Source organism: Xyrauchen texanus, chromosome 34 (genome assembly GCF_025860055.1).
Source record: "Xyrauchen texanus isolate HMW12.3.18 chromosome 34, RBS_HiC_50CHRs, whole genome shotgun sequence".
Classification (NCBI taxonomy): domain Eukaryota; kingdom Metazoa; phylum Chordata; class Actinopteri; order Cypriniformes; family Catostomidae; genus Xyrauchen; species Xyrauchen texanus.
Genome location: NC_068309.1, coordinates 24,444,527 through 24,463,794, shown reverse-complemented (window position 1 = coordinate 24,463,794; position 19,268 = coordinate 24,444,527). Strand labels below are relative to the sequence as shown.

General features: G+C 36.8%; 2 protein-coding genes across 3 annotated transcripts in view; one reads left to right on the top strand and one right to left on the bottom strand.

Annotated features, from left to right (window-relative positions):
• The window catches only part of LOC127627779 (stromal interaction molecule 1-like), a 46,976-nt gene extending 44,313 nt beyond the window's left edge, over positions 1-2,663 (top strand). The window contains exon 13 of one of the 2 annotated variants that reach the window (XM_052104323.1): positions 146-2,663. In XM_052104323.1, the coding sequence (XP_051960283.1) occupies positions 146-563 (418 nt within the window). In that variant the 3' untranslated portion in view covers positions 564-2,663. The remainder of the gene's footprint in view (positions 1-145) is intronic. The other variant, XM_052104322.1, reaches the window with a different exon arrangement.
• A 431-nt stretch (positions 2,664-3,094) lies between these two features.
• slc6a7 (solute carrier family 6 member 7) lies at positions 3,095-19,268 on the bottom strand. The gene is made up of 15 exons (XM_052103671.1): positions 19,001-19,268; positions 16,995-17,220; positions 14,318-14,449; positions 13,917-14,065; positions 13,782-13,834; positions 12,663-12,801; positions 8,895-9,029; positions 8,683-8,786; positions 8,443-8,567; positions 8,183-8,295; positions 7,338-7,475; positions 7,007-7,106; positions 5,530-5,648; positions 4,825-4,998; positions 3,095-3,876 (listed from the first exon to the last, which is right to left on the bottom strand). The coding sequence occupies exons 1-15, from the start codon at positions 19,136-19,138 to the stop codon at positions 3,709-3,711; spliced, it is 2,013 nt and encodes a 670-aa protein (XP_051959631.1). The 5' UTR covers positions 19,139-19,268; the 3' UTR covers positions 3,095-3,708.

Genomic DNA, 19,268 nt, shown 5'->3' with positions numbered 1-19,268 from the left:
TGTTGCATTATAAAAGTATAATGGATAACAAATGCTGTTTCACGTTGGCTTTAAATGAATCCTGACAGATTGAAGCAAAGATAAAAGGGCTAAAGCACAATACGTAGACTCTGAAATTCTCTTCTCTCCTTGTCCCGTCGTCTAGGGATCTGAACCGGTCGGAATCGGATTCCTCCCTCTCGAGGTCTCAGCCAGCTGGGGAGACCCATCACTACTCCTCTACTCCACTGTACAATACACTTTCCAGGTCCAATGGGGGTTCCTCCACAGACAGCCCACTACTGAAGAAAAAGACCTTTGGCATGGAGAAGTGTGCCAGTCTTGGAGAGATCCACTCTCAGCCATCCAGTATCACCTCAGTCGAGTCTTCTCGCTCTCTTTTCTATACCTCTACTGAACCGGATGGCCCCTCAGTGAGGACCAGCAGTCGTATCACTCAAATCCCAGGCAAGAAGAACCTGGTGGATGAGGACAGTGGATCTACAGGGGAAGACACTGAGGGCTCCAGCTCTGGCCGCAAGAAGCACACCTTTCCCAGAATCTTTAGAAAATTAAAGAAATAACTACACCAATGGAATCCCCTATTTAAGGCCTTTATGGATTTTCCATTGTAAGAGAGTAATGTAAATAAGAGTTTTAAAAAGTCACACACAAAAGGACTTGGGGGGGGGGGGGGGCTGTTAAGACAGAATGTGTGATTGCATTACAAAGATCAAGATTCAGTGCAACAATTGAAACCGAATGCAGGTGTCTTGAGGCACATTTTTAAGTTGATGGTGTTTAAAAACGTGCCGCTGAGAAACAGTGAGATGCACCACAGTGGAAAAAGACATCAGTCTAGCTCATGTTTACAAAAAAGTATTCAGTGTTCAATACAAGTTAAGCTCAGGCGACAGCATTTGTGGTATAATGTTGATTACCACAAAAATAATTTTGACTCATCCCTCCTTAAAAAAAAATAACAGAAGTCTGAGTTCCAGTGAGGCTCTTACAATGGAAGTGAATGGGACAATCCATAAACATTCAAATACTCACTGTTTCAGAGGTATAGCCACAAGAAGTGAACAATATGTATGTTAGTGTGATAAAATCACTTACTAACTCTTTCTGTGTAATGTTACATATAATTTTACATCTACATTTCTAAGCCGTAAACCCTAAAACGACCATAAAAAATCTCTATATAAACAACTTTACAACTCAAGTTATACATGAGTTGGACATGAACAGGAGAATTAATGTAAGTGCTTTTATAAAATTATAAGTTTCACTTTTCTGCCTTTTTATAAACCCTCCAAAATCTGGCCCCATTAACGTCCATTGTAAGTGCCTCACTGTAACCTCGAATTTTGTGGAAATCAACATTACCCCGAATAATCCTTTAAGACTAGCACGGTGGTACTTTTAATCCTCATCATTGGGAGCATCTTTTCGAAGAATTTTATACTTTAGAAAATATATTATTTAGAACACGTCATTTATGTTGCATTTTTGACTTATAGTTTGTGTTGACCAGTGGAACAGAAACAGTCATTTGTTGGGAACAGGTATAATGTCACTGTAAATGTTTTTGTCTAGTTACTTCAACAAATAAGTGCACTTGATGGCATTTCCATTTGAGTGTTTCATCTATTTTTATTATGAGCTTTAGCTTTCACTCTCAATGGACTGATTTACAAACGCCTCGGTGCATGCAAAGGTTTTCTGCACATACAAATGACTCAAGCCTGCCCTTTGGCATGTTGTTTTACATAGGATTTGCTTGGACTTTTACCTTTTCATGTGGTACTGCAATGCTTCAAGGATAACAACTTAGCTACAAATATGAACACCATCCATTTCTTAAGAAAGATTAGAGACATCAGAATACTTAAATATACTAAATATATACACAACCACATACTAAAAATAAACATTGAATGCCAGTATGAGGAATGAGCATCTATGTACTTGTATTGACTGACGGGTGCTAAATATATATTTTCTTTGCTTTTGATTTGACTCCTGTTGCCAAAATGGTTAGAGGAAATTGGAGTATTTCTCTATAAAAGCATTGCCAAATGTTTTGCCGTGTACTCCCTGTATGTGTTAACAGACCATGACGTGTAGCGTAGTTCTCATACTCATTTCTGTCTCTCGTGTTCTACATGTAACTACATGCCTCTAACTCCCAAGTCCTTTCATTAAAATACTGAAAGAAAAAAGGGTGTTTTGTTCATTCAGATGTGGAATGCTCACATACTGTGCACTGGGGAGTTTAATGACAAATCTTCACAACAATATACTTTTACTTGAGAAGCACCATTGTGAGATATTAAGTCTTGTTTCTATAGAATTCTAGCAATGCTATAATGCTTACAACAAGAAAAAAGCTATTTGCCAGTGGGGTAAGAAAAATCAACTCAATTCAAGGGAGTTATTTTTCTAACCCACTGGCAGATATTTTTGTCTTAAACCTCAATAAATGTCATTAGATTTAACTGAAAACAAGACTGTCATTTTGCATTCTCTAAATGATTTACTGTGCTCTGAATTTATAACTCGTCCTGTTCAGCATGCATGTTTTGATTAACATTTTCTTTGCACCATGGCTCAAATAAATTGAAGTGTAAATTATGTCATTTTGAAACCTTCCCATGAAGTAGCTGAGCTATTTTTGTTTGAAGAAATTGGCTTTGAAATATATAGCAACAACACTGTATGCTGACCCAATACCTCACATATTCAGATATAACACTGTGTATATCTCAAATGTTTTAAATAGTTCACCCAGGGTTAGCTTAAAAATATCAGAGATGTTTTGGCACTGCAGTCCACTGTATTTAACAGATCCTGAAGCTTTGTTTGCATCTACCATCATGGAGCAGATCGCTAAAAAGCTAGGCACCATGTATGCTCAATTGCAAGTTGAGAAAATCTAAATCATGACCGCTCTGAGTTAGTATCCACAATAAAGCCCCAACAAGGACAGGATTATCATTGTTGCCATGGTGCTCAAATAAACAATTTTGAAAAGTGTGTTTCATTCAAGCTGTGCATGGCCATGGTCAAACATTGAAATATGATGAAACAATTTTGAATTCCCTTTGGTACATAGTTTTACTAAGAAGAAGAATTCAGTTGTGCCACAAAGACATCAGATTTTATTTGTATGACATGGCCTTTGACAAATATTATCAAAATATTTATTACGTTTTTATATATTTAACATTCTATAATATTTATACTACACTTTATTCACTAGATCTACAATGGTAGTTATATAAAATCAGCAGTTTGACTAAACCACATCAGGTCTTCTAAAGGGATTGACTTGTTTTAATGTGGCTCTTGTCTTTGATGTAGAATTCACTGTAAAAGAAAAAGATCTCTTTATAAAAGTTAAAATGCACCTTTTTCACACTCTGCATGATTTTGTCTTAAAAGACCAGACAAACAGAATGGGATGGAAATAGAATTCTTTGGACATCAATTATTCAGACAGAGAACACAATGTCTCCCTGTTTCTCAGTACCACATCAACTGAGAATTAATTATCATAAATAAAGCTTTTTGTAATGAGTCGTACAAAACAATAAGATCATTTCAGTCCACCTTTTTGAAAATCTGTACAGGCAAGGAATGCACAGTTTCTCCAGTCAGGAAGTACTTGTTAGGACTTGTGCATTTGAGAGGGTGCAGTTCAGCCTCCCAACGCTGGAGGCACCGTTATGCTTCGCTTATGGCCTCCCAGTTCATGGCAGTGAAGTCGGCTTCAGTCAGGTTAACCGTGAAGGGTCCCTCTACTCTCTCAGGCTCCACATGCTGCTCCTCATTGTTGGCATTGAGGTCGTTTACGCGCCAGGAGTTCAGCGGACGGATGGATTTCTTAAAACGCTATGTGCACAAACAAGAAAAATGCTTGTTAGAGATTTGACTTAATACGTACACTAGCTGATCATGATAATGATAATTTACCTGTTCAATTTGTTAAAGGAATAGTTCGCCACAAATGAAAATTCTCATCATTTACTCACCCTCATGCCATCCCAGATGTGTATGACTATCTGTCTTCTACACAAATTATTTTTAGAGCAATATCTCAGCTATGTCCATTCATAATGCAAGTGAATGGGGGGCAGAACTATGAAGGTCCAAAAAGAATATAAAAGGCAGCATAAAATAAGTCATTATTTACTATAAATCTCCACTTTCACATTCTTTTATTTTAGGCGATTCAAAATTTTCTGTGCATATCGCCACCTACTGGGCAGGGAGGAGAATTTATAGTAAAAAAGGGCTAAAATATTGTTCTGTTTCTTACCCACATCTATCATATCGCTTCTGAAGACATGGATTTAACCACTGGAGTCATATGGATTACTTTTATGTGCTTTTTGGAGCTTCAAAGTTCTGGTAAACATTCAATTGCATTGTATGGACCAACAGAGCTGAAATATTCTTCTAAAAATCTTAATTTCTGCAGACGAAAGTCATACACATCTGGGATGGCATGATGGTGAGTAAATATGGTGAACTATCTCTTTAAGAATAATGAAATCGCATTTAAAATTATTCACAAAGTAATAAAGTTATCCACTATTCTAAGAGTAGGCAGTTGGTAAGCAATGTACAAACTTGCCACTTTTAGAATTCATAAAGCATGTGCAGTCATAGGTGTGCATCTATAATCATTTTGCAATGGCTTTGATTGAGGCTCATCCGATTGGAATTTGGAATCGGAACGATTCATTTTCTATAAGTTTAAACTGTTATATAATAATCAACCACATAGAGCTATTTCAGCCTCTACTTCCACTGCTCACTACTACTTCAGTGACTTACGTCTTTTAGAGTGCCAGACTCTTTACTGATGGCGACTATGGCCCAGATGAGAATTTGCAGACAACAGAAGGCACCCATACACACGCCCAGTGCTTTGCCCCAAGTCGGATACACGTAGGAGCCATAGCGTAGCGAAGTACGGTACATCTCAATGAAGATGTAAGTCAGGATGAACTGCACAGAGAGAACAATCTCTTAACATTCTGAATATAAAACCAGAGGCCTCAGTAAAAGTGAAGGAAAAATCATTGTCAACTGGATAACATGTCCCAGCCATTGTGAGTATTCTCTAAATTATTCATTACACTGGACACTGGACATGGTGTTTGTTTCCACTTTGCTGAGGGTGAATGTGTTTTAAGTGTAGTACAATTCTGTTCACGCCCTTTTGGCCTTCGCCCTTACCAAATCATAACTATTGAAAATCACATTTACATAGACAAAACTAGAGAAAAGTTAGAAAAATATCCTCGCTGAACTCCAAGCCTGGTCAGACCGTGAGTCAACCAGCTAAAACAGCCAAGGAGAGACCAGCTAAGACCAGCAAATCAAGTTGATTTCAGCAGATATATGAGAAAGAATAGAGAATTTCTGTATGGGGTATCAAAGTCATAATATTTTTAGCAGAACTGTAATGACATATCATTACATGTTTAATGGTGACGGTGATTCTAAATAACAACCAAACCAAAACAGGACCCTCACCGTTAGCAGGAAGGGAGTGAAAACCACCCAGCAGGCTTTGAAGTAAAACAGCAGTTTTGTGCACCAGGGCGGACAATGACAGATCATGTCCACAATGTCCTGACAGAACTGGTTCACTCCTGTAATAAACAAATGAAATCAATAAAACATATGCAACTCCACACCTGTGTCATATGTATCACAAAGTGCAGGAATGGTGAAATAGAAGACTGCTTGATGATGGATCAAAGAGATGCCTTTAAAATGTGACAGAGATTTTTATTTAGCTGGCACTTTTTATCCAAAGCCGTTTGCATGGCATTACCACAAGGATTATATCCATGGAGTAGTTTCAACCTCAGATGGCACATCCACAGATTCGCCAAAGTCTGGGCATTTAGTGGCATTAAATCATGGCATGAAAGAGTTTCGTTTGAGGCACTTAGTAGCAAGCAGATATAACCCCATCATAAAAAACGATGGGGCAAGAAAAATTTGCAGGATCCTTATGCATTGACAATTTTCTATGACAAATAAGTGTATTTCCCTCTGAATATTCACTATCATTTTGCATCCAGACATTTTACATTTGAGGTTTTAGGTCATTCCCATTATCTTCAATGGTAATTTTCATATATTTTTAATGACTATAATACTGAAGTTTTTTTACTGTAAATACTTTAATTAAAAAACTGAATTAAAGATGAAGTGTGTACAAAAACCTGTACCGCCAAACGGAATTGCAATAAGAAACATTTTCAAATCAGTTTTCTGAAAACGCCTCCCATCTGATGTTGATGAAACAGATATTCCAGCCCCCAACTCACCCAATTGGTCGAGTCATTGTTATTGCCTCTCTTGAAATGGGTCGCCAAAACAAAATTCTATGTATTTCATAGCGCCACAGAGACCGCAATGAATGGCTTACTTACTGGCCACCATTCACTTACATTGAATGGACCTACAGAGTGGAGATATTCTTCTAAAAAACTTAGTATCTGTTCAGCAGAAGAAAGAAAGTCATAAGAGTATTTTCATATTATGGTGAACTATCCCTTTAAGCTATGACAGGAGAAAGTATTTAAACACAGAAAAGAAGTTACGCAATTCAGCTTGAACCATTGCAGTAATCAGAATTAAATTACTGAAATTACAGCAATGAAAATTGGCAAATGCAAATATTAATAGTCTTAAAAAATTTGCTTCATTTTCTTTAAGAAAAATCTAATTTTGTATATATAGGTTTTATTTTTATTTTAGGGGGAAATATTACCCAGACTCATTCTTTACACATTTTGTGAGATTCGCCCATTGTCTGTTTTCGCTTTTAGTGTTTACAGAGTGGTTGGTCTTTTTACATTTAAAAAGGAATAATCAGGGCACTATGGCAAAATGGTGACCACAGCTATTCTTCAGGTCATGGATCACCCCTTCCGGTGTTTGAAAATATTTGACTACTATGCTACCACCACCCATTAGGAAGTAAATGAGAGTGTACCATAGAAGAACGAGATGCCAATGCACATGAAGAGAGTGATAATGATGAGACCAAAGCTGGTGCTGAAGGAGTCTATGAGGGTGAACCAGTATATCCCTCCCTGTGATGAAACACACAAACTCAAAAAGGTGACATGACACCACAACAAACCCACAAAACAGTATTCCTAATGAAAAATATGAATGGAAAATGGAAGTGTTTATTAATTGTGATATTAAACAACAAATGTTACTAAACCATGTATAAAAGTGTCCAACACAGTTATTGCACCATAGAAAGAGCTTATGTGAAAGAGGAAATATGGAGGTGTATTTGTCAGTGTTCCTCATACATCGGTGATAAGTAGCAAGCCCATCAGATAGAAGCTGAAACAAAGTGCCGCCAGGAACAGCGTCTTGTACTTCAGATTGGATCTCAGTTGAGGAAACTCATCCAGCACAGCTGTACAGATGCCCTCCATGTTACCAAACTATCAAGACAGAGAGCAAATCACAATAGCAAGCTCGTCATTAGCTTAATAATATGCTTTGAGAGAAGCTTGCATTGTTTAGTGCTAAACAACTTTTCCTTTTTTAAAGCTTTAAAGTGAGTCAACATCAACTGCCATTCTATTGCAAAGACAGACCAAGATATTCATGACATTGTTTTCATTTTGTGTTTTTGGAATAAGACAGACAGTCATATGGGTTTGGAGCGACATGAGGGTTTCCTCTAAAGTTTGCATAAGTATTTATATATACTTCTATTTTCTATTCACTTCATTTTTATTCTATTTTTGTATTATTATCTCTGTCTTGTTGCTGTATTGTTTGTGCACTGGAAGCTTCTGTCACCAAGACAAATTCCTTGTATGTGTAAGCATTATTACTAAACCTGAAAGAGAGAAAAGAGACATGACTTTTGAAGTACAGATAGAGGAAGGAAACCCACTGTGTGCTCACGCACATTTACTGAAAGCTCTGTGGCAAGGCAGACCATACAGTGCAATTTCAAACATCACTGTTGACAAATCTGCATTCTGAACACCGTTGTTTCATAAACTCACATTTCGTATCGGTTGTCGGAAATGTTGATTATGAAAAATGTAGCCAAGGAAACTTGGCTAAATTAGATTAGAAAAAAAATAAAGAGGAAGGTAAATGTGTGACAGAATCTGAATGCACTGTAGTCTCTTACCAGTGTATCCACTCCCAACATAAAGAGCATTAGGAAAAAAAGGATGGACCAAAACACGGACCCAGGCAGAAGGGCCAGGGCTTCTGGATAGGCAACAAATGCCAGACCAGGACCTGGAAAGGAAAGACACAATTAAATGCTCTTGAAAACGAATAAACTAACAATCTATCCGTTGCAGAAAATCATTTAAGGATATAGAACGTGTTTTGAGTGCTTGTAAATCACTTCCGGAGCAACATGACAGGATGAACAGGAAGTACCTGTGTCTGCCACTTCACCCACAGGCACACCCTTCCTCCAAGCCATGTGACCCAGGATAGAGAAGATGGCAAATCCTGCAAAAAAGCTGGTAGTGCAGTTCCCTATAGTGATAATCAGAGTGTCTCTGGAAGAAAGGCAAATCGTTTTTACATGAGACCAGACGATCTAGCTTTATTGGTTTTCTTTTTTTTGCATAAAGGGCAAAAAACAACAACAATGTTTTCATAACAAGGCCTAACCTGATGACATTATTGTCAAATTTATTGTAAGAGGCCATTGACAGGAGCCCACCAACTCCAATACCAAGTGAGTAAAAGATCTGTGATGCAGCATCATTCCAAACCTACAATGACAGGAAATCATTACTCAATCATTAACCACATTCCACATACAATAAAGGAAATTGAAAACTGTTGCTTTCATAGAGTTGATGGTGTGAGCGAAATGGTACCTGTGCGTCGGCCAAATGAGCCCAGTTTGGAGTGAGGTAGAAGGCTACGCCATTTAAAGAGCCCTCTAGGGTTGCCCCTCTAATGATGAGGACCACAAGCACAAAATATGGGAAGGTGGCAGTCACATACACCACCTGTCAGCAGAGGCAAAAACAAAGTGTGAGTTTTGAATAATTGTATCATATGCTCTGGGCACAGCAGCTGATTTAAATCCAGTCTATTATTCCGGTCTCTTGTCCCAAAATTGTGGAACTCGTTACAGGTGAAATTAGATTTGTGGCAATGAATCTTAGTTTGTGTAAATCATGTAAAAACATGTCTATATTTTGTACATCTAATTTTGTTTTTACCTTGTTTTTACCATGCAGTGTCTTGAGAAGTTACATTTAAAGGCACTATATATAGTAAAAACAAAGTTTAGCCTATTATTATTCAAATTAAAGCCAACCAACAAGTCATTTAGTGGGGTTGACAAGTTTATCTTTATATAATCTTTTGATTTTTTTGTTTCTTTAGTTTTTATGTTTTAAAATTAAAGTGGCGGTGCTTTAATTAGAGTGGTGACAGCAAGCTAGCTGTCTGTCAGTTTGTACCATAAAATCCTATTGGAAAAGCTGCATCAATAAATTAAATGTATTTACTTTAATGCATCGCCACTACCACCATACACATTCATATGGACGTTTATGGCAAGCCGAATTGACTTTTAATAATTTGCAGGATATGAATTGTTGATATCAACAATTACATTTTTACTAGTTAAAAAGCGAATTCTTGATATCAGGAATGTAATAACTACTAGTGAACATGCTCATTTTTTATAGCAGTAATTGCATATGAAGTACTACTAAAATTTTATCCTTGATATAAAAAATGACTTCATCACTCGCAGAAACTCAACAGGTAGAAACTGTAATTCTAGATATCTGTAATTGCATTTTCACTAATAGAATTTCACAATGATCTGTCATTCACTCCTTTTCAAAACGCAATTACGGATATACAAAATGTTTTTTTGTTTTTTTTGTTTGTTTTTTTACTAGTTCAAAATTTCACATCTCAGCAATGCACTTCTAAAAAATTACCAATTTGTATATAATTAATTTCAAGGTTATTAGTGCAAATGTCCATTCTGGAGATCAAACACTGAATTACTACCAGTAAAAATGCATATTTTTGATATCAGTATTGAACTAAAAGAAAATCTGAGAAGAGAGGGAAGAAACTTGCAGGTTATAAAACCTTGTTCCCTGTTTGGGGAAGCCCAACCTGCAGCCATACAGATACCCTGTAAGGACACACCCTTTGCCAATGCTCAAGAGGAGGCCATACTCCTGGTAGAATGAGCCCTCACACCCATTGCAACTAATAAGTGAGGGCAATGGCTTCAATGACCCAATGGGATAACGTGTACTTGGAAATGCCTGAACCCTTCTAGGGGCTTCCAAAACAGACAAACTGTTCAGACACCCTGAATTGACTCATAGAATCAACATATATACTTAAAGCCCTTATTGGGCAAAGCATGTGCAATCCTATAGCCTCATCTAACTCAAAGGGAGGAGAGAATCCCTGTAGGGTGATAACCTGAATTTTAAAAGGTGTTGTTAGTATCTTGGGCACATACCCCTCTCTGAGCTTGAGACTGCCCAGTCCAAACTCCACATACGAGTTCTTAACTGACAAGGCGTCAAGGTCCCCTATGCGTTTGACTGATACCAAGGCAAGTAGTAGCACAGTCTTTAGTGAGAGTATGTGTAAACGTAATTGCTCCAGTGGCTCAAATAGGGGCTAGAGCATCTAAGATCACAAGAGACCTTGGCAGTAACAAAGGCGAAAATTAGCAGTTTCCAGGGACGCAAAAAGGTTCACCTGGGCCTTCCCAAATACCTCTCAAATATTCTGTACTACCTGAGGATAGAGTCTCTATTCCCCTGGTCTGACACCATGACCTGAACGCAAATCTGCCACACCGTTCAAGTGGCCCAGGACGTGCACTGAAGCGATAGATAGGAGACATAACTCCCTCCAGAGGAGAATCCAGCATGCCAAAATCAGCATTGGGCATGACCAAACTCCCCCCTGACATTTAAGTATGCCACTACTGTCGTGCTATCTGTTCGAATCAGACCATGACATCTGTGCATTTCTGCTCAGAAGGCCCTTAAGGCGAGAAAGACAGCCAACAGTTCCAGGTGATTTATGTGCTACATATATGTATATCCATGCTGATGACATAATTTGTAATGAAAATAGTTCTAATAAATTATAAATGAGTAAAATAGAGTAGTGTTGTCACAAATATCGATATTTCGATAAATATCGATACTGAAATATCTGAACGGTACCAATACTAATTTCCCTAAGTGTCGATACTAGCCGAGCTGTCACTTTCACTTCTCTCCAAAGGCGCGTTGACAAACACCACACACACTCGCACTCCTCTCATTCGCTCTGGTTAAATAGCAAAAGTGAAGTGAATGTAAAGATGGCGAGTGCATGCGGCGCCCCCGCGACCAGTTTTGTTTGATAAAGAACACAGCAGGAGTGCTATCTGGAAATATTTTTGATATGAAGCCAGACATCCCAAGTCTCCCGGAAGTTCCGGAGTCTCCCGCATATTGATAGCTTCTCCCTGATGCCCGCAATTTAGTTCAAATCTCCCGGAATCTATAGCGCACATGCGAGACAGAACATACTGCACGCATAACATAGATAGTGCGCACACAACATACATAGCGCGTGCACGGCAGAGAGGGAGAGAGCGAGAGACCTTATGAAAGCTAGTCAACCCCCTTGACGTTTAAGTATCTTTTGTTGACATTGAGATTTGATTTGATTTGACTTGGAAATACAAAAGATTGCACTTTTTATTTACTTGCACTTTATTGGTTTTTGAATGTATGGCAATCTGAGAGGCTTTTGAACAAGTGCAATACCTCAGGACATTTTGTTCATGTAAAATATACCTCATTGTCATGTTCTAGACAGTTCTACCCTCTTAATATTGTGGCAGTTTTTTTCTCTGTGGTATCGAAAATGGTATCGAATATCGATATTTTTCAAGGTATCGTATCGAACTTAGAAATTCTAGTATCGTGACAACACTAAAATAGAGGCATTTTCACTATTTTCATTAGTGGATCACACTATATTAGAAAACAAAGAAACATTTCCAAAAGAAACACAGAATAAAATGTATACTCAAAACAAAATGTTTTTTTTTTAAATAAAAAAAAAACAAAAAACTAAAAAAAAAAAAAAAGAGTAGGCCTACACACATACTCTAGATAAATATGAATATAATGCTGAAACATTTTTAGTGTGTTGGTTCAGTAGTAGTCTTTGCTAGGGCATGCAGTCTTGTGCTGTTTTACGGTGCCACTCTCAAATAAGACACCTTGACCAGCATCTGTTTATTGTTTTGTTTTTAATTTTTTTAGCAACTACACTCAACAAAGAGATACAATGTTTGAAATGAAAAAAAAAACAACAAAACAAACTGGACCAGTGTGAAAAATAAATGTAATCGATTAACAAACAAGCCACCAGTTTTGTTTTCTTCCTTTGAATAATAGTACTGGAATGCCACTCCAAACCATTCCGGCCCAATTTAACCCCTGATTATACTCCTCTGCTTTTAAATCAACACCATCTCAAATTAAGTCCACACCTACTTTCCCACCAGGAACAGAGCCAACTGGATGCTCTCTGAATCATGATCTGTCCTCTTTAAAACATTTAGGTGTGGCTGGGTCAGGTCTTACCTTGCCAGAGCTGCGAATGCCCTTGAGCATGCAGAGGAAAATGACAAACCAGGCAGCCAGCAAACAGAGAGCTAGAGGCCAACGCACTGGGCCAGGATTATGCAGCCCCTCACTGTTAACCACACCCAGAACCTTTACACTGGAACATACAAACACACACAAACACACACTCAGTGTCTATTGGCATTTCAAATTCAACCAGCAGTATTTTCTCACTGGCTTTATTGCATATTAACAACATATGACTACTTCAAGTGGTTTTGGAAGTAAATTTGAACAGATCGCACCACAGATAAATATAGTTGCATCTATATTTGCATAGATGCAACATACATGTCTGTGAGTGTGTCTCTGTAACAGCAGTACTTTGGACTTGGATGCATGTTTGCTGTACATTATATATCACCTCTAACTCTGTTTGTTTTAGGTTCAAGGATGAGAACAAACAGAGTTTCACACACTTATTCCTACTGGTACTGATACCATTTTTTTTACTAAATATCAACAAACAATTATTAAAAGGTTACATAAAGTAAAAATAGATATTTCAAGTAACAATTCCAGAATAGCACTTCCTATAGTGTACAACAGTCAAGTTTGAGATTACTATCAAAATACAAAATAAGTGTCTTATATTCTATATTGTAAAAATGTTATGAGACCTGGGTGGAGTCACTCAGCAGCAGACATGGATTAAACCTCTTATTGATTACTTTTATGCTCCATTTATATGTTTTTTTGGACCTTCAGAGATCTGATCACATTCACTTGCATTGTATGGACCTACAGAGCTGAAATATTCTTCCAAAAATCTTTGTTTGTGTTCAGCAGAAAAAAGAAACTAATAGACATCTGGGATAGCATAAGTCAATATAATTATTTACTCAATAATGAGAGAATTTTCATTTTTGTGTTAACTATCCCTTTAATCTGACTAAAATCAACCTGACAAATGAGGTTACAAAAACAGTTGTATTTAAGGATTTGATCAGGTAGAAAAAGATCCTTGGAGGTCACATTTGCGGGTTATCACACATTTTTGTATCATATATTATACATTAAACAACAAAAATGAAAATCAATGTGGTATTATTAATCATAATAACCAAGAACACTTACTTCCAGAAGACCTCAGAGGGACTTTGTGTGCGATGAGTAGCATTTGTTTTGTTCTGTAGAGCAAAGGGGTAAAATTAGCTTTTTTGACAGACAGACTGACATACAGCAGATTTTGAACAGAATAGTAATACTCACTCCACAAAGAGCAAGATTATGAAGGGCATCACATGACCATGGTAGAGGGCTCTGGAAAGAACTGCCCAGGTAGTAGAACGTCCAAGCGATAATGACATTATAATAGAGACACACAAGTGTGGACACACAAAGCATCCCTATGCCAATACCTGCAATGAGATTAGGAAAACAAAACATCATCTCCATATCCCAGCCATTTGTTTGTTTAGTCTTGCATTAATTACTGATTATTACCTAACACAAGGATAGATTATTATTCTTATGCAAAGTTCAACTCCATGACTTGACACTCAGTGAATAATTATTAAAATCCAAGAACTAATTTACATAAATCACAGAACAATTTACAAAGCATGACTATATTAAGCCACTGAATTACTGAATTCCATGTGTAGTGGTACCTTTGAGGAGAGGGCAGCACTTCCACACCATGATGGGGCCTGCAGCTCCATACTGACCCAGGCTGAGCTCCATGAGGAAGAGTGGCATTCCCGTGAAGAAGAGCATGATGAAGTACGGGATGAGAAACACGCCTGCAGTGCAAAACAGGATGCTTGATTGCATGATTACACTTTAGAACTTCGCTTGATTACAGTCTGTAATTAAAAAAATTATTAGGGCTGTCGATTGACAAAAAATAACACGTTAAAAAGATTTATGCAATTAATCGCACCATGATAAGGAAGATTCCTAAGAAATGCAAGCTTGTAATACCATCCGTTTACTCCAGAGGGCAGTAAGTGAAATTTCAGCTGTATGCGCAGTTTATACAGTGAAGAAAACACTTCAGTAGGCAGAACAACGCAAACTCGCGTTACATTCTTGCGTTCAAAACACTCGAAGGAGCGCAAATGCGAACTAAGGGATCTCAAGATGTGTTTAAATATTGGGTATTAAACTATATTTAACTTGACACAGTGACCTAAACATTTTATGTTTATGATGCAACACACCCGAGACTCTACACAAGCATGTGTACATTAACAGGTCCTTAAACAAGCCCTCATAATAAATCTCCAACTGATTGACAAATTCACTTGTGAAATGAATTGCTGTGAACTGTATCCCAATGATTGACTTATGATCAATAAACAATACATTGTATTCTAAAGCCGCTTTTTGTATTGTCTTATCAATGAATAACTCTTCTGCCACAAGAGTGTAATGCATTTTAATTATCTAAAATATATATATATATATATATATATATATATATATATATATATATATATATATATATATATATACACACACACACACACACACACACACACATCTCATTTTTAAATATTTAAAGAGAAATTATAATTATATATTGATATAAATATGTATATCTTTATATATTGAATTAATTTTATATGAGGGGCTTTCTCCGCAAATATTTGTATATGCGATTAATTAATTGGGACACAATGTAATTAATTTGATTTAAAAAGAATTACCGATTGACAGCCCTAAAAATTATATTTAAACTTAAATAAAAATATATTTATTTAAATATAACATTTGTCAAATTAGGCATAATGATTTATCCTTTTAACAGCAGAATGGTTGAACAAGCACCACAGACACTTCCTGTGTTTCAACAGTATGTGCTGGTTAATTGCTGAAATAAGGTGTGTTTCACGCATACCATTAAACAGACTTTGCACAATAACTAAATTTTTACAAGGTGAATAAACAGTGCGCATTTACCTGCACAACCTTACACCGATTATCCTTAATAAGACGATTACGTAACCAAATTAAACTTGTGCGACCCAACGCACACATGCGTGAACATTTTGGCTTTGCTATATGCCATGCATAATTTGAATTAATTTAAACCAACTGATCTCAATTAACAATTTTATTTAAAAAAATAATAATAATTTCTATAACTTCGTCCCACTGTCCACATTTGTTGCCATAAATGTTTATTATTATTATTATTATCATTTTGCAAGTTTAAACTGTGCTACTAGTTAACAATCAGCGGTCACGCTCGGGTCTCAGGAAGTTAAGCAAAAACCAATCAGCACATGTAGATTTTTGCCCATTACCCCGATTTTGCTCGGCATGTTAACACCTTTACTAATGTGTGCAAGTGTTGTGCACATGACTGAGCACCTGAGCTGAGAATAACCTGTGATTTCATATCTCATGTTAACACGTTTTTCTTGCGTTGTCTGATTTTTTAAATAAACTGATTATAGGTTGTTATAAGCATATTGTTGTGCATGTAAACGCAGTCAGAGCTCCTGAATCACTGTCACTCTAGATTTTCTCTTCAGAATTTGTATTCCCACATTTCTATTCAATCAATCCAATACATAAAAAATTATAAATACTGTAGTTCTCTATACATAAATAGCAAATCATAAAAACATCACTGTTTACTGCTGTTAATTCTGGATTTAACTAAACACAACAATTCAGTTTAACAGGATTATAAGAACTAAAACAGAACTGAGTCAGACTGTGTGCATGCATGGATTGGTGTGTATGTGAGAGAAAGAGAGCAATTTTGGCTGACTCTCAGAGTGTTTCTTTGGTTTCAAGACTGGTATTTAGCTAAATGCCCTGTCACATAGTTCAGACTCACTGCTATTCATCCATTAATGACATTCATGCTTAGCAGAACAACATACTAGCACAATATCATGTGCTATCATAGTTTATCATGATTAATTCAGTCTCTCCATTCTCATTTAGTGTTAAAATTAATTACTGTAATATAACATGAAATACAACACCTGCAATCTACACTAAGCTCAGCCTGAAATGCCAGTGCATGTCTACACCAGATGACTTCATTTGTATTACCAGCCATCTTTACATTGCAAATTGTTTTTTTGGTTTTTTTGGTTAAATGGCCAGCTTGGTTTAAGCAAATATTTTAAGCAGGAATGTGCCCTCTCTAGTACAGAGGGAGAAATCCAGTTTTGGAGAGGGGTGGATTTGAGGTCTACTGATATTTTGGATGTTGCACTGATAAATAGCTTGTGTCTCTTAGAACCCAAATCAGCCACAAAATAAAAGCTATATCTATCCATCCTAAAAGCTCTTTGCAGATTTTTCATGTTTACTGTCACTGACCTCCTCCGTTTCGGTAGCAGAGATAAGGGAACCTCCAGACATTCCCTAGGCCAACGCAGTAGCCGATACAAGAGAGCAGAAATTCGTACTTGCCACCCCACTGTTCTCTGGGGGGCTGGGCACCTTGAGCAGGTGTAGAGGATGCAGGCTGATGTCCAGCTTGTGACTGGGACACGGGGTGGATGACATCACGAGAAGGCACAATCCCATTCTGCGGTGCTGAACTCTGCCAAAAAGATTATTCAAAGAGTTTTCTATACCTGATCAAATACAGCCGTGGAATATAACAGATCAACACAACTCTCTGTAACCCATATGTATATTTAAAAAAAGTCCAAGCAATAAATGCCCTCCCATGGCTGTTTAATCATTGACATTAGTAGTACCCTTCTCAGCTGTCAACTTTATAACATTACTACAGTATACTGTTAAGAATGGGGAACTAAGTTGGTTTTCCAGTGTGATAAAAGGGAAGCATCTTGATAGACTAAAATATGGATGACGAATAAGTGGATGTTCAACCTAAACACATTCTTAAGCTTAAAAATCTAGACCCAGCGCAATGCAGATGAACGCAAAGACCTTGAATTTTTTACATTTTATTGAGAGCAGTTCAAATAGTACAAACAAAAGTATATAAAACAATACACATCAGATATGAGAAAACAATGACATGAAAGTGAAGCAACAAAAGACATACAGTAGAAAAATGTTGTACATAGTAAACAGTTGCATAGTTCGTCTTGCTTTCAGATATTTACTTCTAGATATTGTTTCAAAGTGTTTTCATTTCTATTTAAAACATTTCAAATAAAAGGTATTTTTTAGTCAATTTAACTTATAACTTAAGAATAACAAGCCATAATAATAATTAAAATCACATATAAATACCAAATTCTTATCTTTAACAATTGAGATATAGTTTAACATTACATCACCATCTTAAAAAACAAAAAAACAATCTTGGATTCTTTTTGGAAATAATTTATTAATTCTCTCCAAAAGACATGTTCTTCGGGACATTCCCAAAATAGATTATTAATAGTCTCAGGGGCACTCTAACAAAAACACAGTTATCTTCCATACTAACTTTAAAGCGCTATACCACAAGTGTCTTAACCAGTTATATTCTATGAATCAATCTTAAATGACACCTTGAATTTTTTATTTTATTTTGTTTTTTTATTTTTTTAAAAGAGAGTTTAATTTAGCTGTAACATCATGGATATTTTTTCGAAATGTTATTGTTTGCGAAAGCGAACATAAAATATTTTTACATCCATCCTTGCCATGCAACCTAATGCAGGAAGTAAATTCTTCAACTGATACTAATGGAAATTAATTAGCAATTTTACGTTTCAAAATTTCCCCGGAAATTGCATGCGATACTACCATTAAATATCCTATTGACAAGGATCAACTGAGAAATGTTAAAGCGTCTAAAAAACGCGACGATCCTGCGCAAGACTCTGATACGCAAAAGTCGAAGACAACATCTACCCGCATGTTTACATATAAAACAATCGAGCGCAGATGGACACAAAACGCTTTCGGTGTGAACGGCCCCTTAACAGCGACAAGCTTCTGAAAAAGGGTGGATGGAGGACAACATAATCTGGTAATATTATTTAGATGTTGTCTATGCTATTATTTTAACACAAAGGTAAATTAAACTTCACATTTTATTATCATGTAATTTTCTCAGCAATAATGTAGATTTGGCTGCCTTAAATTGTGCAAGTAAATTGTCTTTTAATTCCCTAGAATTTGTCCTACCACACATTTAATAACACTTCCTAACCACTGCAATAACAAAAAAGTTTGGAGCACGATGAAACGCAGCCACGAACAGGAATGAGGGCAGACGGGTTGTGTTACCACGACAGACCAGCATTCAGCAGTAGCATACACAAACGATAGTTTCATTTAAAACGCAAATATCCATAACTTTAAAAAAACATCTTTATTTCACGTTCAAAATAAAGTATTGTAAGTATTTTAAGTACCTCTCTGTTATGTGTTGAGCTCGCAGTTACACCGTTTCCAGGTGCTGCTGTTCTCGCCTGCTCACTCGGCATCTCCCCAGCGGACAAGGCGGCAATTTTCTTCTGATGCTCGCTACATTGTTCGCTTAATGGTTTCATCGAAAACCTTGGGCAGCTGTTAGAAAACACTGTAATGTTCTTACTTTTCTGAAAAGCGACCTCACGGAAATGACGTTAGAATAAAGTCAAGTAAAGAGCGCAGGTGGATCTCGATGATCCATATTGTCGG

Excerpts from the sequence above, each read along its gene's own strand:
- slc6a7 (XM_052103671.1), bottom strand. The coding sequence starts at position 19,138 with ATGAAACCATTAAGCGAACAATGTAGCGAGCATCAGAAGAAAATTGCC. Across the intron at positions 9,030-12,662 it reads GCATTCGCAGCTCTGGCAAG|GTGGTGTATGTGACTGCCAC; the intron begins GTAAGACCTGAC and ends CTCTGCTGACAG. Across the intron at positions 8,787-8,894 it reads CTCATTTGGCCGACGCACAG|GTTTGGAATGATGCTGCATC; the intron begins GTACCATTTCGC and ends CTGTCATTGTAG.